Source organism: Sciurus carolinensis, chromosome X (genome assembly GCF_902686445.1).
Source record: "Sciurus carolinensis chromosome X, mSciCar1.2, whole genome shotgun sequence".
In the NCBI taxonomy this organism is placed as follows: Eukaryota; Metazoa; Chordata; class Mammalia; order Rodentia; family Sciuridae; genus Sciurus; species Sciurus carolinensis.
Genome location: NC_062232.1, coordinates 26040499 through 26064811, shown reverse-complemented (window position 1 = coordinate 26064811; position 24313 = coordinate 26040499). Strand labels below are relative to the sequence as shown.

General features: G+C 31.6%; 1 protein-coding gene across 4 annotated transcripts in view; it reads left to right on the top strand.

The window, feature by feature from the left end:
- The window catches only part of Dmd (dystrophin), a 2099091-nt gene that overhangs the window by 740167 nt on the left and 1334611 nt on the right, over positions 1-24313 (top strand). For all 4 annotated transcript variants that reach the window (XM_047536255.1, XM_047536256.1, XM_047536254.1 and 1 more), the window contains exons 22-26: positions 5988-6133; positions 9279-9491; positions 11672-11785; positions 12716-12871; positions 19857-20027. In XM_047536255.1, the coding sequence (XP_047392211.1) occupies positions 5988-6133; positions 9279-9491; positions 11672-11785; positions 12716-12871; positions 19857-20027 (800 nt within the window). The remainder of the gene's footprint in view (positions 1-5987; positions 6134-9278; positions 9492-11671; positions 11786-12715; positions 12872-19856; positions 20028-24313) is intronic.

Below are 24313 nucleotides of genomic sequence, written 5' to 3'. Positions count from 1 at the left end.
TTAGAAGTGGTTATAGAAAATAAGATCGCAAATTCAGAGACTGAATTATTTCTCTCTAAATTAAACACAGAAGAGAAGTGAAAGGGGAGAATCTAACAGGGCCTTCCTGAGGCATGAAGTAGACTTGAGCTTGTGATTAGAGCTCATTAGGTAACTATTACCACAGCTCCTCAGATGTGTTTCCTGGTTGGTGAACCTACACATGAGTAACAAGGAACAAGATAGCGATTTCAGAAACTGAATTTTCAGCAATTTTGAAATTTATAATGCTTAATTACTTATTATAGTTGGCATTCTGTGCAGAATACTAAAGCTGATTTCTCTTATCTGTAACTTTCTGTCCTTTCCCCATCTTTTTCCTCCTGTCTGTTTCTGGTAACCATCATTCTATTGTCTAATTTTATGAGCTCACAAACATATACAATTTTTATTAACTAAAAATAAAAATTTTGAAATGAAACTATAGACTTGATAAGTTCTGTTTCAATTCTATCTCCCTCCTTTATAATTCATCTATGGAACACTCAGAGTTGACTCAGAATCCAGGTAGGAAGAAAAAAACGTGCCCAAACATCCTCAATCAGAATTCGAAATATTTTGCATTAATGCAAATAACATAGTGCGCACATATAATGGTAATATAGATTCTTCAATATTTGATCAAGTTTTTAAACATTAAACATTTGAAATATTAGATGTAAATTAATTTTTAGATAATGAAAACTAATGTATAATTGTTTAGGTTTTCTTAAAATTAATGGAAAAAGAATTTATTAAGTTATATGATTATTTTAATATCCTCTAGAAATATATTGGTTAGCACAGGAAAATGTACCAAACTTATTATTTTATAATTTAGAATGTATTAATGTTCATCTTCTTCCTATATTTTAGAGATGCTTATTTCATGCTGTCCTATGGTGTAAATAAACAAATTATTTGAATTTATTGCATTTCTTCCACCTTTTCATCCCTCTTTCCTTCTTTCCTTTTCTCTTACCTACCTCTCTCCTCCATAGATGGATGTCAACTGAGTTTTGGGAAATGTACGATATTTTAAAATATTCCTATAAATTAAGTATTGGTTCATACTCTACCATGTTCTTGTTAGCTTATTGCTTTGGATTATTTGATGAACTAGGAATTCTACAAGTCTGAATTTCCTCTCATTTAGCATAGATACAATTTAAAAAACAATTTAAAATATGTTTGTTTTTAATTGACATTTTAAGTGTACATATCTGCAGGGTACATTTCAGTAAATGTATACAATATGTAATAAGATCAGGGTAACTGGCATACTGATCACCTCAGATGTTTACTATTTCTTTACAAAAATTACTATTTTAATTTTATGTATTTATGGGGTACAGTGTGATAGTTTAATACACGTTCCTCTATACAATGATCACTCCAGTGTAACTATCATAGATAATTTACTCTTTCTCCAGGATGCTACTAATGCCAAGACTATCTTCAACTTATTCTAAATAGTTTTCCAAATTATTGGTTAAATATTCTATCAGTATAATTAATTATGCCTTGGTAATAATGCAGAATATATGTCTCTCTCTGTGTGTGTATAAAATCATTAGTGTTATCTAGTGTTTGAAATGTGTTGCTTAAGTAAACCTAAGGATATAAAATGTTTTCCTTTAACTTGATAACTTTTCCCTTGGTCTTTACCTATTATTATTTATTCATTTATTTGTTGATCTGTTTGCTGTTCTCTTTCTAGAGTATGTGTGAAAATAAGCATGTATGTGCATTTTGTATGATTATGAGTCGATGTGTGTATTTGTAAATCATTTCAGAATAGTATAGTGGACTGGGGTGTGGCTCAATAGTAGAGTGCTTGCCTAGCATGTGTGGGACACTGGGTTTGATCCTCGGCACTGCATAAACATAAATAAATAAAATAAAGCTATTGCGTCCATCTACAACTTAAAAACTTTATAAAAAGAACAGTATATTGGATTTGACTGTGGATATGGTTTTGCCAAACTAATAAAAAATAAATATCTCTATCTCTTCTTTTTTTCTTTTTTTTTTTTTTTTTGTGGTGCTATGGATTGAACCCAGAGCCTTGTGCATGTAAAGTAAGCACTCTACCATCCGAGCTATATCTCCAGCCCCTCCATTCATCTTTTGTTCTCTTCTTGAACAGGAAGTTTTCTCTATTGGCAGAATGAAAACTTTATTAAACTCTTAAAATTTCTACTTAGCTTCAAGTGTGTCTCCTACATTTTCCTATTTTCTAGTGTCTCTTTTCACAGCTAATAATAATAGTAGTAGCAGATGTGCTATATACTTAGTAATTAAGTAATTAGGAGATATAGAATAATTTTTGGGGGGAGTACTGGCAATTAAACTCAGGGGTACTCGACCACTGAGCCACTTCCCCAGCCCTATTTTGTATTTTATTTAGAGATAGGGTCTCACTGAGTTGATTAGTGCCTCGTTTTTGCTGAGGCTGGCTTCGAACTTGAGAACCTCCTGCCTTAACCTCCAGAGCCACTGTGATTACATGCATGTGCCACTGCACCCGGCTAGAATAATTTTGAGTAAAACATCTCATCTCGTTATCATCTTTATGGGTCTTCATTGTCATATGGAATGCAGAAATTTGACAGTGGGGAAATGTAACAGTGGTCAGCTTTACGGTTTGAATATAGTCTTTGCTAATCTCCCAAGGGAGATTTCCATGCCCTTGTGTCTGATCACACTCTACTTGGGTCACACTGTTCTTACTACACTTGCTCCGTGCTGTGCTCCTATACTACTAGCAACATCCATGCCTGAGAAGGTTTACATTTATTTTTATTCTATTATTTACTTGGAAAACCTTTTCTGATGCTGTCACATGGCACTTTCCTTCACTTCTTTTATGTTGTTCAAGTGGTACTTTCACAGAGAGGCCTTTTGATCACTGTCTTGTCACTTGCTACCCTTATTTTGCTTACTTATTTATTATATACTTTTGTTATATCTAAGGAGGCCCTATAACATATAAAAAGTTTGAATAATGAAAAAATCTGCACACAAAATAACTAAACTTAAGAGATAGAATACTGGAAAAAAGTATGGATATTCCCTTGCCTTTCTTAATCAAATTGCTTTTACTCCCCACCATCATCCTCCTGCAAATCATTTGTCTGTTTATTTTCACTGTCATTCCCTGTTCTTCCCACTAAAATTTCTTTTCTCGGGATTCTTTTAAAAACAGAGTTTTGGCTTGGGTTAGCCAGTGGAATGCCTTGGGGAATTTTGAAGGTAGGAAAAGGAGATAAACTAGGCTATTTCTCTTACTGCATAAGGATGTGTTTCCCTCAGTGACTGAGAATAAGTCCTCCAAGGTTCTAGCTCCCTCTGGAAATGTCATTTCTCAGGACCCAACATCACAACAGGGTAGTTCATTGTGAATTCAGTTCCTGAGGGCTGGCCCCAATTCTTGGGTTCTTGTAACACTATCTCCCAGCTCTTCCCGCGTCCCACTCGGGATGGTACTGGCTCCCTGCTATTGCAATCCTATGGGCTGCCCATCATGCTTTGTGTAAATTTTCATGTGCTCTGACATTTTTTGTATCTAATTCTTTAAAATTAGTGCATGTTCTAAAAGGATTTCTCCCCTGCCCAGATCCATGGTAAACTCTTCTTACTTATTCTAAAAAATTTATATTCATTATATGATCTATTTGTTTGTCTATTAGTTCATTTGCTGCCTCACCAATTATATTTGAAGTATTGAGAACTGAGGCTTTTTTGTTGTCTTTTAGTTTTTACTTCTTGCATTGCTGGTGCTCAGAGTACTAAATAACTGCCAAATGAAGGAATAATCAATGAATGACCTCATTTAATTTCCCCAAAAGTATCATCATCCTTATTTTCTATTAAATAACATCTAAGGTACTAAAAGATGAAGTTATTTGCTGAAACAAGTAAGTAGATAGCCAAGTGCAAAGCCAGATTTTCTGAACTGCAGAATCAGACTCCCTAATTGTGGTGCTACACAGACTATTTCTGTAAAACCAGAAAGGAGAAGCAATCCCATTAGACATTCATAAAGACATGTTGATCTCTTTCTAATAAAAAGTAATTTGAACATCTTTGCCAACTCTTTCTTATCTCTTCTTCTGACATATCTACTCATCATCTGGATAAAATTGGACTGATTAATATAACCTTTAGCAAGCTTCTAATACAGGTTTGTTCCAGCCACTGCCACAAGGGAAACAAGTGCTTTTCCAGAACGTACATATTCAATTTAATTAAATCATTTTGCAGTTTATAATCCATCCTTTATATCTCCTTGCCTCTGCTTTCTTTTTCAATAACTCTTGCTCAAATACCTTCTCAGACACATCCCTTTACTTCATCATAACTAAACATTTCACTGCAAATCATGAGATAACTTTTTGCTTTATAAATAAATGTATCTGGTTGGTAGTAAAATACTACATTATTTATATGAAATGAAACAGGTTTAAAGTACCATAGAGCTCTTTTATCAAGATATCAGAAATGCTCAGATTAAAGTCTACTAAATTTGAGCATGAATTCCCAAAAATAAATGTCAAATATTTCCCACTTAATGAAGAAGGAATTGGCATATAGAAGGGACAGTCATCCTAGCTATAAAAATAAATAATATTTAATTAATGAAGTAATTTTATAAACTTGGACTTTGCATTATGATTTAGTTTATTTAGGATAATATCTATTAGCTCTTCAAATATAGATTCTGCCACATTCTTTCTGGGATACATTTATGTTAGACTATTGTTTTGGCATTTTCTTATTTTCTAACTTATGTCTATTCCATTCCAAATATTCATTTCTCACCTATATTTCAGTTTAATAATTGTTGATTCTGCCTTGTCTAATTTACTGTTATATACATCAACTTGGTCCTTATGTTCACATATGCATTTTCCAGTTCTAGAAGTACATTTTGATTATCCTTGAAATCTGTTGTGTCATCATTATGGCTTCCAGTTATTAGCAAAATTCTTAGTCATAGTTTTAACCTCATTGAACATGGTCACTATAACTGAAGTTTTATATATATACACACACATATATATGCTTCAGAATGTATGTACATAGATACAAATATTGTATGTACATGACACATTCCATAATACATAGCATATATTATAAAAGGTCTAGTAAACATATATTTTATTAATACATATCATGTATTTATTATAAAAGGCCTAAGCCACGCATATGCACACACATGCAGACACACATACACACACAAATTTTTTTTTTTTGTCAAAACCACTACCAAATGTATACTTTGGTAGTGCTTTGACTATGAAACCAGATGGGTCTGATTAAAATCCTGGCTTTGACACTTATTAGCTGCTTGACTGTAGGCAAATTTGTTGACCTTTTCTACCTATAGCCTCAGATTCATCAATTTCAGATGGGTTTAACAATGCACATCTAACAGATATTTAATTCTTATTCTAAGAATTAAACCTGGTGATACATATTACCTTATTATTAGCATTCCTCATATATACTCCACACACATAATTCAGTTTAGTTATGGTAAAATCAGAGGTGACATGATAAAATTAAACCATCTAGGGTTTTGGATAATTATACTGTTTTCTCCAAAGGCAAACACAGGACAGTAGCCTTTGAAATTAGTTGGAGTCTGCTCATTTTCTCCATATACAATATATATGATTATAAACAAGTAACTCAAATGTCTGTTCCTTCATTTCCTGACCTTACAAGCAGAATTTATCAATACAGACTTTACAAGGATGGTTTCAAAATTCAGTGCAATTTAAGATTCTTGACATGCCAAACATGTGGTAGGAATTTTTTGTCATAATCATACTCTGTTTCAGAGTATGATTTTAATCGTTAAAATTAGTAGCATGGGTGCGTTTGCTGACAACTTGGGTAAACAGGACAAATTTTCAGATGGTTAAGTAACTCTCTCTCTCTTTTTTTTTCACTTTTGATAGTTTTTGACACTTTGCCACCCATGCGCTATCAGGAGACAATGAGTACAATACGGACATGGATCCAGCAGTCAGAAACCAAACTTGCTATACCTCAGCTTAGTGTCACTGAATATGAAATCATGGAGCAGAGACTTGGAGAGTTGCAGGTCTGTGGATATTTGAATATCATAAACAACAGAGTTACTATCTCATATCAAGAAACAACATTGATGTAATCTTTAACAGTAGAATTAACATAAGGATTAAAATGACAAGAATGCTAGCTTACCAGTAGGACAAATGAAGAGATTTTAAGAATATAATGTATGCATTTTTGCCTCCTTTCTCTCTCTCCTCCCATAAATATGTGGCTAATTTATATACTTTGTATATACATATATGTATGCGTATGTTTATATATGTATATTTGTATATATAAAATATTCTCATTGAAAACAATTATATTGTTGATTTATGAAGTATATTCTTTTAGTTTAATACACATTTTCAGACTTACTGATTTCAATTATTATATAAGCCACCAAAATTCCCCCCATTGCTTCTTTATTTATATACACATTGAAATGTTACTCAGCCATAAAGAAGAATGAAATTATGGCATTTGCCAGTAAATGGATGGAACTGGAGAATACCATAAATGAAATAAGCCAGTCCCAAAAAAAACAAAGGCTGAATGTTCTCTTTGATAAGTGGATGTTGACCCACAACAAGGGAGGATGGGAGGGCAAGAATAGAAGTCTACTGGATTAGACAAAGGGGAATGAAGGGGGAGGGGAATACAAAGGACAGTACAATTAATGAGACATAACTTTCCTATCCTGTATTTGAGTGCACAACCATGTTAACTTCACATCATGTACAACCACAAGAATAGGATTCTAATTAGAACAAGTTTTATTCCATGCAGGTATAATATGCCAAAATTCATTCTACTGTTATGTATATCTGAAAAGAAAAAATAAATATTCCTCAATTCTCAAAGAAGCAAGGGTAAAATCAGTACATCTATAAAACTGACTTGAATGTAAATACTTTTCAAATATAATATTTAATGATTTATTTGAGTTCTGATAACCATTTTTAACAGCCCTATATCTGGAAAGATAAAATAATAATATGAAAGATGAAAAAATATGAGATATTTGCTATACTTTTCCTACTAATTCAAAAAGTCTAAGTTCTATATTCAATTTTTTAAAATGAGAAAACATTTATTACTTATATTTAGGAGGTTAAATAATATGTTTACATTTTGAGATTATAAAAAATAAGTTAAAATTTATCTGTATTATGAGTTCTCCTTTTAAGAAATAATTTTTAAGGAAATTTTTATTTAAACTTTTCCTGTATATATTCTGTTTAAACTATTTCCTCTACTCTAATACCAAGCAAAATGTAGCTGTTTAATCTTTTGTGTTTATATTTTGTTGTTTTCAATATTGGTATAATGATTCTAAAGTTTACTTGAAAAAATGTGTGACCTGATAGAACTAATAATTTTTAAAAAATTCATAGAAAGGCATAGCAATGGGGGAGTAGAGAAAACTACATAGGAAATGCAGAGTAGATGAGTACAAAAGAATATTTTCACTAAAAAAGGAATAAGTAAAAGATAATTTTTATAAATGTTATTTGGAAAATATAAGAATACTACGTCAAAAGTTAACCCAGAAATAACATACAAAATGCAAAACTGAAAATATTTTGTAAATTAAAAAATACAGATATGTAAACATAATGGAAGCATAAAAATCAATGGAAGCAGCAACAATAATTGTACAAACACCAGAGGCAATTTTAAAGGAAAATGAAACCAAGGAAAATGATTTTTGTATGAATAAGAAAGAAAGTCTGGTATAAACAAAAGGGAACAGAAGTAGCCAATAAACTTATGAAAAATTGTAACTTGAATTATAAAGGATGAAATACAGATTTACAAAATGAGATACCATTTTTCATATACTATACTGTACACACATGCATAAACCTGTTAGTGTTTTTCTGAAAGTGATAAGCTAAACATTCTCACTTACTGATAGGATTGTAATTTTTATTTTGTGGAGGAAATCTTTGCAGTATTTTTTAATAAAAGAAATATTCATTAACATATATATGAGTATAATTTGCATAAAGTCTATATCTTATACAAATAACTGGAAGATATTCAAAACACTGATAGATGATAGATATAAACATAATTTACAGCTGTGGAAAGGTAGAAATGAATTTGTAGACCTAATGGAAATAGTTAAATGAGCTAGAAAAACCATTAAAACATATGCATAAAAAAATAGCTGGTGACATGGGATGTATCTCACAATAAAATCATTAGCTCAGAATATACTTATATGCCAGATATTGTCTAAAAATTCAGTCATGGGGGTATCGTTTAAAAAAGTAAACATAAGCAAAATTAAAGGTAAAATAAAAAAAAATCAAGTATCACAAAATAGGCACAGGGTATTATGCATTATAAAAGTCATATGTTTATCAAATTTTTGATTGATATATGTCACATTATAAGAGAAGGAATAATTGTGTGTGAATATAACATGGTCAAATACTCAATATTTAGTTATGAATAAAATGGAAAATTTATATAACACCCTACTAGTTGTATATATTTTTTCATTCTTAAATTATGAGCTGTTATTGCTTTATAATCAAAGTAACATTTAAATAAATATTGAGTAGGGGAAACCTAAAAGTAGACATCCTCCTATAAGAAATTGCATATGTTAGGCAGGTTTGATATAAAATAAATTTCATAAAAATTTCTCAAAATTATCCTAGAATTTCAATTCAGTAATTTGAAACAGAATAGCTTCTTTTGAAAACTATGAATGGTGATTTAACTGGCATTAATAGACCATTAATCTGGTAATATGTTCAATTACTAATTTATATCAATATGATTTAGGTATAGTTTTAGAGAGGTTAGAGATAAGTCTTCCTGAGGGTTCAGGATAATTAAGTTAAGCTCCATTAAGTGTATCATAAATGCAGTTATTTTATAGACCTGATTTAATGTAATTAAATGTTATAAAATTCTTTGGTTCAGTAAAATAAAGATTTGGACATGTTTGATATTATTTATAAAAATGGCATGAATTTTTAAGTATCACTAAATAATATTCAAGTTACTCCTATAAAGAACTTAAATTATTACTAGATATAGCAGATATTAGAACATTTACTCACATGGATTTCATTTAAAGTATGCTGAATTTAACAGAAACTCATCAATTGTTAAATATTTAGTATAAATATAATTTTTATTTAAATTTTCAGGCTTTGAAAAGTTCTCTGAAAGAGCAAGAAAGTGGCTTAAATTATCTCAGCACCACTGTGAAAGAAATTTCAAAGAAAGCCCCCTCTGAAATTAGCCAGAAATACCAATCAGAATTTGAAGAGATCGAAGGGCGCTGGAAGAAGCTCTCCTTGCAGCTGGTAGAACATTGCCAAAAGCTAGAAGAGCAAATGAATAAGCTTCGAAAAATTCAGGTAATTCAAATTCTGATTGTTTTGTTCATTTTTATTTACTTATCTTCCCCCAATAGTGCATTGTTAAACTTAAAGGTAGATTGATATTGGACCCCCAGAATGCTTTAAAGTCATTAATAAAACAAAAGACACAATTCTTTATCAATGGAGTGTAATTTGCCTACTCTACCTAAAAAATGTAATTAATAGTTCGTCTTAGGTGCTCTTTAGAATTAATTATTTTACCAATACCCGTAGGACTTGAACATATTTTTAGGTTAATAATTTCAAATACCAACTGTTCTTTGGGAAATGTCCCTTTTGGTTGGGAAATTGTGAAATATATTAATGTCAAGAAAGAAACTGAAAGCATCATGGCATAATAGAAAACTACTGGACTAAGATGTTTCTGAATTTAACTTCCATTCTAAATTCTTATTTATTTATAGTATTTCCAATCTAAAGTACTATGCAGTCCTAAAATATTCTATAAGCACAACATGCATATTTACATGTCTGTGTTTATAAACATGTATATACACATACATACATAAAGCATACATGGAAACACACTTTTTTTTTTGCCAGGAGCTATATGCATTCCTTGGCTTATGACTCCATCCTCCATCTTCAAAGACTGTGGTGCACTGCATCAAACATTATAATAGTAGGAAAGAAGTCGAACATCAACTGAGAACATATTATCTTAACTATATGTTGAAAAATTTAATCAACTAATAAACAGAAAGAAAGTTGAAAAAGAAGTAGTATGTTCAACTCACTGTAGATAAATATGTTTGAAGATTAATAAAATATATGGTTAGAAAAATGTTCTGGAAAACCATTCTTTGGAAAGTGTATTTTAACCAAGTACTAATGAGATTAATATCAACAATAGTAATAATAGTAAAGGTTGTTACCAGTATATTAAAGATGGAAAGATGTAATTATATTTGCATTTTCAAAACATTATTAAGGGAACAAAAAGGTAAAAGAGGAGAGGAGACTATTACTGGCATCAATGTACAGGAATGATTTCAGTGCAGCAAGACTGAGGCAGATACCAAAAAGTGATAATGCAGTAACGAAGGAACCAATACAAAGACAGTGTAGATGTGGAAGAGAAGCACAACTAGCTTTGAGAATATGTCAGGAAGGTGATAATGGTGAAGTTTTTAGATTTAGTCAAAAGTTTTTAATAATATTACTAATTATATTAAAGGGCAAACTTTCAGTGAAGCATATTTTTTTTTCAAAAGAAGTTAAGAAAGGGGAATATAGTGCATCTAGACAGTGTGGTTGAATCCTATAGAAATAACAAGTGACAGACATATTTGAAAAATAACAAAAATAAGCATCAGAAATAAAGGCCAACAGGGAGGAAAACTAGGAGGTAGTTGACTATTTATAAATGATAAAAGATGAGGTGGTTTTTGTTTTGTTTTGGTACTAGGGATTAGACCCAGGGTGCTTAACCACTGAGCCACATCCCCAGCCCTTTTTATTTTTTATTTTGAGGTAGGGTCTCTTTGAGTTGTTTAAGGCATTACTAAGGCTGACTTTGAACTCACTATCCTCCTGCCTCAGCCTCTGGAGCCACTGGGATTACAGGCATGCACCACTGCACATACCAAAGATGAGATATTTTTTTCACCTCATCATTACTTCAAACTGGTCAGGCAAATAAGAAATTAAAAGCAAAAACTTATTCTTTAAAATTGGCAAACTCTTGGTTTGAAAGTTCCCAACTGAAGGGACTATTTAAAGTGTCAACTGTAGAAAACAATTTGTGGAAGTTCGAGTTTAGGGAGGCTATAAAGACACTATTACATTGAGTTTATTGTTCATAGTTTGTTTTATGTACTGTAAGGGCACATTGTTAGTATTATCATGAGTTGTTTTGTAACTTAAAATTTCTCTAGAGGGGGATATGATTTAATGTTCTCGAGAGGAACATCATAAAACCACATTTGGTAGTAATTTTTTATTTTTAACAATAGCAGACTTCATACACCAGTGCTCACAGAGTAGACCATAAAAATGCAGTCTTAGTAAAAATATTCTTTTCCTGAAGAGCTACTTAGAGACATCCTTCAAACATGGGAGTTGTTTCTGGGCTTTTGTTTAGACATATCATCATAATGAACTGTGTTAAAAGTAATCAGCACCCACTAATGCTTTAAAATGTTCTCTTATTCCAGAATCACATAAAAACACTGAAGAAATGGATGGCTGAAGTTGATGTTTTCCTGAAGGAGGAATGGCCTGCCCTGGGAGATTCAGAAATTCTAAAAAAACAGTTGAAACAGTGCAGAGTAAGATTTTTATATGATGCCTTTTGTATGAAGACTTTTATATGGGTAATATTCTGTTAGATCAGTAGTTTACTCAGGGAATGTTTAGTAATATCTGGAGAAATTTTTGGTTGTTGGAACATGGTGGGGGTGATATTGAGGCTGGCATCTAATAAGTAGAGGCCAGGAAAGTTGCTAAACATCCTACCAGGCCTTTCACAACAAATAATTACACAGACTAAAATATCAATAGTGTCATCTTTATGAAAGTTCTGGTGTGATAAATGAGAAATAAACAAAGCATTGCCTTTTATTTAAACCTAACTTTATAAAATCATAATATAAAATGGCATATAATTTAAAGAAACCTTTGACTATTTGTTATATCTTATTACAGACTGTTATTCATACCCTTACTCCTTCCATGTATAATTCACTATGCTATAATATTATACAATATGGTTTTATAAAATGATATTCATTACACCATTGTCATACAGCAAGAAGAAAATAATATAGCTCTTTAAAGAATTTGCTTTGCAAAAATACAAGCTAAAAAAGTAAATATGGGTTACAAATAACCTTCACACCCATCATACTATAAACAATTGCTGCAATATCCTGTGTTTGAAACTGAAAATCTTTTCAAAAATAGTTATGTATGAAACCCTTTATTTTCACACATTTTTCTATCAAAACACTAAATTTATTCTCTTTGTTTTTTAGATAAGCAGCACACAGATAATTCCCTACTTCATTAATGCCATAAAAATACTGAACATTTTTTATAAGACCTTTATGCAGATATCTACAGAACTGTTTATTTCATGTTTTAAAGGAAAAAATCATATACAATGTCATGATTCTTAATTATACTTTTCCTATTTATGTTGAATTTATAAAATGTGGTAATATTTTTTTCAGCCAGATTAAATAGTATTATTTCCTTAGCTTTTAGTCAATGATATTCAGACGATCCAGCCCAGTTTAAACAGTGTCAATGAAGGTGGGCAAAAGATAAAGAATGAAGCTGAGCCAGAGTTTGCATCCAGACTTGAGACAGAACTCAAAGAACTTAACACTCAATGGGATCACATGTGTCGTCAGGTATGGATGGTCTCTTTCATTGTGGTTTGGCTCAATTTAATTAATTTAAATTTTTAAATGTCTCCATTTGCCATTATCTTCGTTTAAAGTGGTCTTTCTAGCTGTGTTGATGATTTAAGGCAGAGTTTATTCAAATAAATTAACCTTTCTAGAATGTAGAAATATTTTCGTAGTAAATATTTTAAATAGTACATTTTAAAAAATTATTTTGGTTTTAAACTGACCTTGAACTCAGTTGTGATATTGAAAAATGATATCTTACTCATACTAATTTAATCTTTTCTCTAATGCATAAATGTACAATAAGAATTGGAATAACAACAATATGTTACACATGTATATTTGATATAGAAATGAACTGAACAAGTTAAACATATGCATGTACAAATGTACATAATTATGATTATTCCAAGTTTAGCTTGTTTAATACATTTATTTCAATGAATTAGGATTGAAAAATGATTAAGAATTGATGAAAATAAATAGAATAACTAGATTCACATTTGGGTTACTTTTCGTAAACCAGTATATATTATAGATATCCATTTAAATTTAAAGATTAAACTATGGAAAATAAACCATTACATTACATTTATTAGCAGTATATATCAGATACTTCTTGTATGAGAGATAAATTTTTACCTACAGTCATCAGTGATTACTTTAACATCCATCAATGCCTTTTTTTTTTTTTTTTTCTTTTTTTTCTTTTGGTATTTGGGATTCAGCCTGGGGCACTTTACCACTGAACTATATCCCCAACCCTTTTTATTTTTAAATTATTTTTTCACTATTTTTTATTCATCTAACTAGTTATACATGATAGTAAAATGTATTTTGACATATATTTATTTTGAAACAGGATCTCACCAAGTTGCTTAGGTCCTTGCTAATATGCTGAGGCTGGCCTGGAAATTATGATCTTCCTTCCTCACCCTCTTGAGTTGCTGGGATTACAGGCATGTGCCCCTATGCCTGGCAATTAATATATTTTTTTGAAGTTAATGAGAGGTTTCATTTATATGTGTTAGAGATGGTTGGCCATTGGTTATTTCTAAGTAACCTTTCAAAATTAAAAGAAATAATGCCAAAAGGTAAAAGTTAAATTTGAAGAATAATTTAGAAAACTAAAAGTAAGCCAAGTTGACCACCTAATACAATAACCGCAAATTCTTAACAGTTGTATTAACTCACAGATAAGATAGCCTTACATCAGCTAACTTGCATTCTTCTCATATAGCAAGTCAGTGCTGTAAGGGTCGTTCAGGAAAAAAAATCATCACTTAAATAATGGATCGTGCCATTGATATTTTCCTGGAAGGCCTGTGTGAAAGGTTTTTGCTTTCAGAATATTCTTAATGGGTGAGTTGAAAGAATATCTCCAGTTTATTTAGAGCAAAGGGAAAACAACAGCAAACAATTTTAAAAGGCCAGCAATATTACAGAAATCTCAAGATTTTTACAATTTATATAGAAGTGTAATTTTAAAAACATCTTAACTTAAACATCTTTGCTCAAGACCTGTCTGTTAAAATACACACTAGGAACTTTTTGTTCAAGAGAAGTATTTTGAACATATCAACTTCCTGGATGACAAAAATATTATAGAACCCAGCCATGTTCTGAGCTTATTTTCCAATTCTAGAATGTTTTACATGTTTCTGCTTCTCCTTGGAATATCACACCACCCATGCTCTTACTGTGTCTCAAAATCATCTAGTTTTAAACTGAAGAAATTATGCCCTCAAGGTGAAGAGGAAGATATAACAGTAAAACAAGGAAAGCCAGACTTGGGCGTTGATACCAACTCAGTGCTCCAGAGAAAAGAATGGATATGAAGTATAAATCTATGTATCACAGAAGTATCTACATACAAAATGATGGTGTTCTTTTGGGTTTAAAGATGCCTTGTTATGTATTATTAGGTGTCAGAGTTCACAAAACATAAATAAATAATTAGAGACAAATTGTCCAAACATCTGAAATACTTGAAGATATTTGGAAGTCTCGTAATATAAAACTGGAGGTATAAAATGTTTAAAATTAATTTAAATTCCAAATATTATGTACACAAATGAAGAAAAATCAAGATTCTAGCTATTTATAAAATAAGAGTAACCTTTATTGAAATATCCCACAAATATATATACTTACATTGTTTTATATATAGTCACTATTAAATGCATATAAATATTTAGCTTACTTAAGTAAATATTTTGTTAATTTTTCTTCATTGCTTATATTATTTGAGTATATGATTATTAGACATTTATTATCAGATTCAAGTATAGTATAAAATACAGTACTTATCTCATAAACTTTATTGTTTGTGGCGAAGATGTAAGGTAAATGAGTTAAAACATGATGCTAGCAATACCTAATTTTGTTGCTTATAAATGGTCTGAACTTAGCAATCAGAATACTCTGGGAATAACAGGAGCAGAGAAAATATCTTGTATTGTGAGTTAGTAAAGTCTTTTCTAAAGAGGAGACGTTAAAGCTGATGACTGATTAGTGAAGAACCTGATGACTTGATGTGTGGACCAAGGGAATTCTGGATAGACAGTGAAGTGAGGGAAACTTCTGAGGCAAGAGAGGGCTGTGCATGTTTGAGGAAATCAAAGGAGGTCATTGGAAAGAGAGCAGCTCAAGCAAAGTGAAAATGGATGGAAAGTAGGAATCAGGGGCTTATTTAAAAGTCACAGTGAGGATTTAGTCTGTATGTCAAATGCATTCGACTGCTCTGAAAGTTAATTAGATATAAGAGCAGCATCACTCAAAGTGATTATTTAAAAATTATATATTCACATTATACAGAGTATAAATTGAAGGAGCTCAAGTGGAAGCAGTTAGGAATGAATCACTCTTGTTTAGGTAGAAATAACACTGGAAAAGAAAATGGGGATATAAGTGGACATTGAGAGGCATGAAGAAATTTCAAATATGTAACTCTCTTGTGACTTTGTGTTTGATTTACTCTCTAAACCTGTCCTAGCATTTTCCACATTCTTACATAGAAATGAATCTGGTTTGAATATGTATTGGTCTGCTCATTACTATTTATTTTATTTTGCAGTGTGTATATTTTCCTTTTCTATAGTAATTACCCAAGGAGGAAATATGTTGTTCTGAGCAACATGAACAAATATGCTGATCACTAAATGTGGAAGTATTCCATAGATCAGCCTTCAGACTTCTCTATTACCACTGATTGCCTAGGTTAACTCATCTAACCTCATAATTTTAGATATAATCCATAAATTGTACCTTCCACAATTTTTGTTACATTCTGGACATTTCTCCTGAATTTTAGGACAGCATATTCATTTTCCCACCCAATACATCCATGTGAATGAAATATATATGTGTGTATATGTATAATGGATACCCAAAATATAGATATGCATTACAATAAATACAAGTTATATACCTACTATATAGAGTAAATCTAACATACCGAAACAAAATTCCTAAAATTCCTGATATACCAACCAACCTGCCAAATGAGTAGTCTCCCTGGCATCTCCATCCTTCCCGTTACCCAAGTCAAAGTCCTTGAGGTCTTCTTGTCCCCTATATTTTTCTCACACCCAAACATAAAATGTATCAACAAATGCTGTTCGTTCTAACTTCACAAATCCCATGTTCCAACAATTTCTCAGCATCCTTCTGCTCTTACCATAGATGAATTCATCATTCTTTTTTAGACCACTGCAGTAGATTCCTAACTAGTCTCCCTGTTGCCATTTTTGCCCCTTCCCACGTAGCTATTATCAGCATAGCAGCCAGAATGATGGTTTCAAAATATGTCAGATATCACTCTTCTACTCAATACTTTAAGTTTTCAAGGTATTCTAGAATCTAAGCCCGTGTATTGGCCTAGGGAACACTTCTGAAGGAAAGAATTAAAGCATAATCAGTTATCAGCATTGTGCTGATTAATGTTTAACAATCAGTATTATGAATGTAGATCAGGGCTATAATCATAGGAGCAGATTTGGGAGAAAATATAGACATATGGAGTTCTGGTGCATATCATTCACATAGATATAAATACACAGTTGGCAGTAGGGAAGAAGTGATCTGAAACACTATTTTAAATGTAAGAAAGAAAGGAATAAGAAAAGTCCTTAAAAATAGAGATTGGAATGATACAAGAAGAGGATTAGCCATAGAACTCTGGGAAATATTTAAATGTCAGCAAGTAAAAGAAGGCCAACAGAATAACTGAGAAAAGAAAATAACCAAAAAAAAAAAAAATGGGTGCAAAAAGTGGCCAAGGAAGCTGCAACATCAAGAAAATAAGGGTTTCAAGGAGTCAAGTATTATCATAAGACTCAAATGCTAAAAGAAACAAATTCTGAGTAGTGAAATAAGGTAAGAGATGGTTTGGGAGATGTATATTAGATCAAGAATTAGGAAAACTCTGATGTTCTTAGTAAGAGTTATAGTGGATTGGTGAGGACAGAGATAAATCATATTTAGGGAAATTTCTAGATGTCAGTAAAGAGAAAAAGAGAAATTCTCTTTAAAAGTTATTAATTGTATAAAATTGTGGTAGGATGGAACATAGTGTAGTCTGTGAACATATTTGGTGACCTAAAAGAAACAAGAGAGACAAATTGAAGAAATTATAAATCCAGGATAATATGAGGGAAAGGTACAGGGGAACACTGACCGAGGAGCATCAGCTCTGAACAGGAGTCATGGACTTTGGACAAGACCAAAGTCGTTTCTTGCTTTGAGATCAGAGATTAAAGAAAGTGTGTGGAGAGTAGTACTAAATGTTTGATTTATAAATTATAAAACATAAAACAAAGAAATTCCTTTTTATCTATTAGGAGAATACAGTGTAATCAGCTGATACTGTAGGATAGATTAGATAGTCAATGTAAGCATGTTGGAGTCCCTAATGTGATAAAGCAAAATTATAATTTTAACCAAATCTTTTTACAGAAATTCTTTGTAACATATGAAAACAAACATTGCATATCTTCCTCTCTCTGACCATTCATAAAACTGTAGAAGGTCAAATTGGAAAAAGACCTTGGAAGCCATCTGCTTATAAAGCTGAGCTATAGAGAAATGATGTTAGATTGTTGGGCATTGAGTCCAGGTGTTCTGATTCCTAAGTTGGTGTTCTTCCCAATATACTTGTACTCTCATCTCACAATGGCTTCATACCCTTTTTTTCTTATGATAAAAAATCACTTTTGATCCCTTTCCTGTAGTTTTATAGCATACCATATATACATGGCATACACACACACACACACACACACACACATGCACTACAAGTCTGGGCTAAGTTCCATTAGTCTTTCTAATATTTTTGTAGCTTCTCCAGCTGCTTCAAAGGATTATAGCTGAGCAGAGTATCTAAGTAGAAATTTAACAGCATGTTTACTTAGGCTTATTATGGACTCATTAACTGTGCAAAATAGTATTTGTACCTTTACTAGAATAAAGGTTAGACATATTCTTGATGTGTCAGACTGGAACATTTATTTATATTTCAATAAATTATTTTATATATTCACCTAGAAAAGTAAAGCAAAAGTGAAATATTAATTAAGTTCAACATGATGGGTTATAAATTGTAAGGAGAATAAATGTAATGGTGTTTCTACATATATTTAGTATTGGGTAAAGTACCATGAAAACTTTTATTAAAATTATGCACTATATATTAAAACTTTACTATTAGAACTGTTAGTTAAAATATAGAACCTTGTTTAATTTCAGAGAAAGGAATTATATTGTTTGAATAGATTTACATTTGTTTGAGTGAAGCACTACATATAATTACTATAATACTACACAGTACTTTGTAGCAAGCCAGTGGCATATATGATTTTGTTTTAGATGATTTATGTTTTGCTGTTTTTCTGGTTAAAGAGTAATAAATTCCATGGTAAAAATTCTTAATATTTCAGAAATGTTGAGGTTTCAAAAAGCAGACATTCTATGTGACTGCACATATTATTTAGCAGCTTGTTTTTTAAATATAACAATACATAGTGTAGCATTTTATTTCAATACAGAAATTGGTGATATATGGTATCCCATGGTATGTATATTTAGTTAATCCCACATGAAAGCAAATTTGAATTTATTCCCAAAATTCTGTTTTCTTCACAGCTGAATTAAACAATGTGCATGCAACTCTGTACAATTTGATATGATTCACTCTTAAAAGTGGCAGAGTAGACTAGGGTCTAAGAACATTATTTTTTTTCTCTTTTTTAATAAAATATTTTTTATTTTTATGGCATGAATATACATTATGAACATTAATATTTTAAATGTATTTTACCAGCTTAATATGAAAGGTTGGGTATTTCCCTCAACAGGTATGAAAACTTTTATTTCCCCATATCCATGTAAAACTGAGCATCTTCATTATTTTTTTAGGGGGGTCTATTTTACTTATGAAAATACAATAATTAATTTTAACTTGTGATTACTGACATATAAATGATATTAGAAAATGTTTTACACAGTCATAATTATTTCTGAATTATCTCTTATGAATTTTCCATTTTTTGTTTTAATTTATAAGAATTGTCTACTTATTTCATTTTTAATTACCTAAGATATTTAAAATCATAAAAGTAGTATCAAAAAACAAAGTGATCAATTAGTTCTACCTGTACCAACAAAACTAATTTACAACTGAAACATAATAACTAAAATATTTTATTTTTCTCTACTCACAGAAAAGAATTGCCTAAGACAAAAGCTAACTTATTGTAAATAGGGCAAACTGGTAATTTTATTATGTATACCATGTAAATGACTATTATATTTTCACACATGAGATTAAGCATATCTGATCCCCATAGGTTATTTTTCTTTTGAATATAATCCTGTCATTTAATCTTTACTATCAAATCTTTGTTATTTACATAGTGTTCAATAACATGGTAATAATAATGTATTGTCATTGTCAGTATTCATGTTTTGCTTATTTATTTTATGAAAGGTCTATGCCAGAAAGGAAGCATTAAAAGGAGGTTTGGATAAAACTGTAAGTCTCCAGAAAGATCTATCAGAGATGCATGAATGGATGACTCAAGCTGAAGAAGAATATCTAGAGAGAGATTTTGAATATAAAACTCCAGATGAATTACAGACAGCAGTTGAAGAGATGAAGGTAAAATAAACCAAATAAAGCAAAGAAATAATGGAAAGAAATGCAACATTGCTTAAAATTGTGCTTCTGTATCTGAGTTTAATAGTAAAGATTTATTTTTAATTAAATTTAATCAATTTTTCTTCAAATTTTGCTCTATTTTCTATAAAAGTCTTAAAATCTTTATTAATTGAATGTATTGTGGTTCACAATGTCAATATTGACAATCCCAGTTTAAAACTTCATTCTTTTGAAATTATATAGTTTTGAGGATTAAAATTAGCTGATCACATTAACTGTTTCTAGCTGTTGCAAATTCAGGTTGAAACTATGACAAATTTTTCTAGAGCAGACTATTTAAAATGTATTCAATAGCTGTGTTAACTTGGTAGCTTAAGGGATTTCTTAGATTTTGGAAATATTAAGTATTTTAACAGGTAGCCTTTAATATGCACAAAAAGAACTGAGTTTATATGCATATCTATTAAAACCATAGAATAAAAAAAAATAACTTTGATTTAGGACCGGGGAAGCTTGTATATACCATGGACTTGGAGGTAAAGCCTCAAGTTGAATGTATAAAGTGGCATTTTAGTGTGGCTTTGGGAAACTCAGTAGTCAACACAGTGTTCTATTTTACTGTTTACATTATTGTACTTCCTAACTTGACTTTATGTACTGAATGCTGATACTTATGTGTAAGTAAGTTGCCTAGGTCAGTGTGGGCACTAATGATGTGTAGCTGTAAAGACAGCTACTATTTTTATGCAATAACAAAAATGCATAGTCTAATCAAATTAATCTATGTGAGATATTAATAGATGTTTATTGGTTTGAGGCCTCATGAGAGAGCAAAATTATTGTGGAACCAGACCCTTGGTTTCAAAACCTGGTTTGGCATCTTACCAGGTGCATAACCTCAGGTGAGTTACATAAGCACCCTGAGCTTCAACCCCCTCATTTGTGAATTCAGTACCAGAACACCTCCCTTTCAGAAAAGTTTAAAATATGAAACAGAAGTTCCAAACACTCTGACAGGCACAAAGCAAATGCTTCAAATTTGATAGTTATTATTATAGTTATCATTGTCGCTGCATACTAAGAAATTAAGTATACTTTATTAAATAATTTATATGATCAGTTAGAATTACTTCTTATAGTTAATAGCAAAAAACACTCAATGAAAACTCAAATGTTTAAACAAAAATGGCATGAGTTAAATGTAGAACATACAATTAAAACCTATAAGATGGAATTCGGATATTCTAGAGTATTAAAAACTATGAAATTTTTTGGGGGGATACCAGCGATTGAACTCAGGGGCACTGAACCACCGAGCCACATCCCCAGTCCTATTCTGTATTTTATTTCGAGACAGGATCTCACTGAGTTGCTCAGGGCCTTGATAAGTTTCTGAGGCTGGCTTTGAACTCATGATCTTCCTGCCTCAGCCTCCCAAGCCACTAGGATTACAGACGTGCACCACCATGCCCAGCAAAACTATGAAATATTCTAATCTAGCAATACCATGTATCATTCATTCATCAACAAATACTCATTGCATACTTACTATGTGCCACATGGCCTTCTAGGTACTGAGTAAAGTGATAAAAATGACCATATCTGTTTTCTTTAAATTTAGATTCTCTTGGGGGATAGGGAGCTGACAGTGAATACAGGAACAAATAAAACTCTTTGGGGTCATGATCATTTGCCTAAAACATAAATCAGGTTGTAGAATAGAAAATAATTAGTATTTGGGAGGAAGTTGGGAAATGGTGAGACGCTATTTTAGAAAAGTTTGACTTGTAGGACATTTTTGGAGAACATATTTAATCCAAGAGGTGTGAATCATGAGAAAAAGCCAACCATAAAAACATTTAATGGAAGCACAATTCCAATCAGAGAAAATACCTCCTGTAAAGACCCTAAGATGAAGTATGAAGTGAAAGAAGCCTGCCTACCTGCCCTCTCACCCACCCAAAGGGAGTGAAACAGAGAACAAATGACCTGAGATGAATTTGAAAAAGTTGGCAAATATTTGTTAACACAGTATTTTTGTAGGCTGTCACAGGGTTTTTCATTCTAAATGAAATGAGAAAGCCATTATAAGGTTTCAGAAAAGGGTCTGCAATGGTTTGAAATTTGATTGTGTGAGGCCAACATGAGAAAAATTATACCAGAACATAACACAAGAGAGAGAAAGTACTTTACAAGTAATATAAATCATACTTTCTCTGCTGGTCAAGAATCCGAAATCCCTAGACAGGTGAAAAAATATAGTCATGTTCATCACAAGCTTTATCTGTGGTGGAACTAATAGAATTGAAGGTATTTTATCCCATCCCATCCCATTCTGGGTCATTACATTTTATTTTACTTTGATTTTCAATTGTGAATTGTTTGCCACTCATGTGACCTTTCCCACCATGTGTCAATTCCCTGATGATCTGTTCTCATCTTGTCTTCTAATACTGAATAACCACTACCCCAAATCCCTGAGTATATCATTGGCCATCAACTCATGTTCAGTTGCTCAGTTTCTCTCTAAGTTGCTTTGTTTGATTCCATCCCTCTTCTGGTTATCTTCCCTCTCTCTTTGAGATCGGACCCCATTCAGATCCCTTTTATTTTCCAGGGCCAGAGAGTAGTCCCTCTCAAATTTTAAAATTTTGAAAACAATCCCTGTAAAGTGCCAACCAATTTGGGCTGATTAACATGTTTAAATATTGGTTCTACCTACAAAATTGGTGCAGTATGGGGGTGGAATTGAAAAGAGGAAAAACTCAGGCAACCTCTGGAAACAGCAGCCAAGGGAGTTGGCAGGAAGATCCCATTTTTTGTTTTCTATGTTCTGGTCAAGGCAATCTCTTCAGGTCAGTTTTACTACATAGTGATAGTGCCTTGTCCAGGCTTCCACCTGTGCTCATTTTGTGAGCAAATTTATCTTTATTGTCAGAAGTTACCAACAGACCTACTTTGACATCTCTCCTTGATTTATACAGAGAAAAAGTAGAGAACTTTTGTTTCTTTATTTTCTTCCTTGTGTTTTATTGGAAAATTGACAGCAATGTTTTGATAACTTATTTCTCCCCATAAAGAAAACTTTTCTGTTGACATAAAGAACCTGAGGGAGTGTTTGATAAGAAACATCTCACTCCAAAACTATTTTGGAGATCAGCAATGACTATAAAATAAAACTATAAAATAAAACTCTGTTAAAAATCTTAAATTTTATTTTAACTGTTATTTTCTTAATTTTTTGTGAGTTTTGTTATTGTAACTTTACTTCTAGAACTTAGAGAAACCTATACATACAATGAAAATAGTAAATATACATATTTCTTTAATCACTAGAGCAGGGATTCTTGCACTTGAGTGAATATCAGCCTCACCTAGAGGACTGTTTGAAACAGACTTCCGGTTTTTACCTCTAGATTGGGGATTCAGTGAATCTCTGGTGATACCTGAGATTTTTCATTTCTACTAAGATTCCAGGTGATACCAAGGAACAAGTTCCAAAGTGGTTCTAAGGACCATACTTCAAGAACATCTGGTTGAAAATACAGTTCATGACTGATGTCCTAGTAAATTATGGTTAGAGACATTGAAAGAAAGGGACAATGTTTTCATGAGGATTATGTTCAAATTATACTGGTTATTTAGCTTTTCTGCCATTACTCATAGTAAAGAAAGCCATCACAATCTTTTTTTCTCATGTTGACCTGGGTTAATAAATTTTATTCTCTCTCTATTGTGAAACTTTTCCAATGTCTAAGCCAATTTCACAAAAGAATATTGGAAAGACTTAAGATCAAAGAAATATGTGTTCTTTGTTCTGCATTTCTAGATAGGTGCATTGGTTGTCTTTAACTTGTATACATTTTAATAGCATTTTTTTAATTCATTGTATACAAATGGGGTACAACTTTCATTTCTCTGGTTGTACATGAAGTAGATTCACACCGTTTGTTTAATCATAGATAGGGTAATGAGGTTTGTCTTCTCATATTATGTTTCCTTCCCCCCACCCCTCCTCATCCCTCATTTCCCTTTACACAAGCCATCCTTCCTCCATTCATAGCACTTACTGCATCCAAAACCATATGTTCCTTCCTCATCTCAATCAGGATTTGAAACTGACACAACAGAAACTATGAGAAAGAATGTAACATCATAACCTTTAAACTCTGAATCTGTTTTCTGATGTTTAATGCAGATATAACAAAACACACGTCTGTAGGTTTCATTAAAGATCCAATAAGGTAGTAGTCTGGCTTAGATCACATACTAGTAATAGCATATGC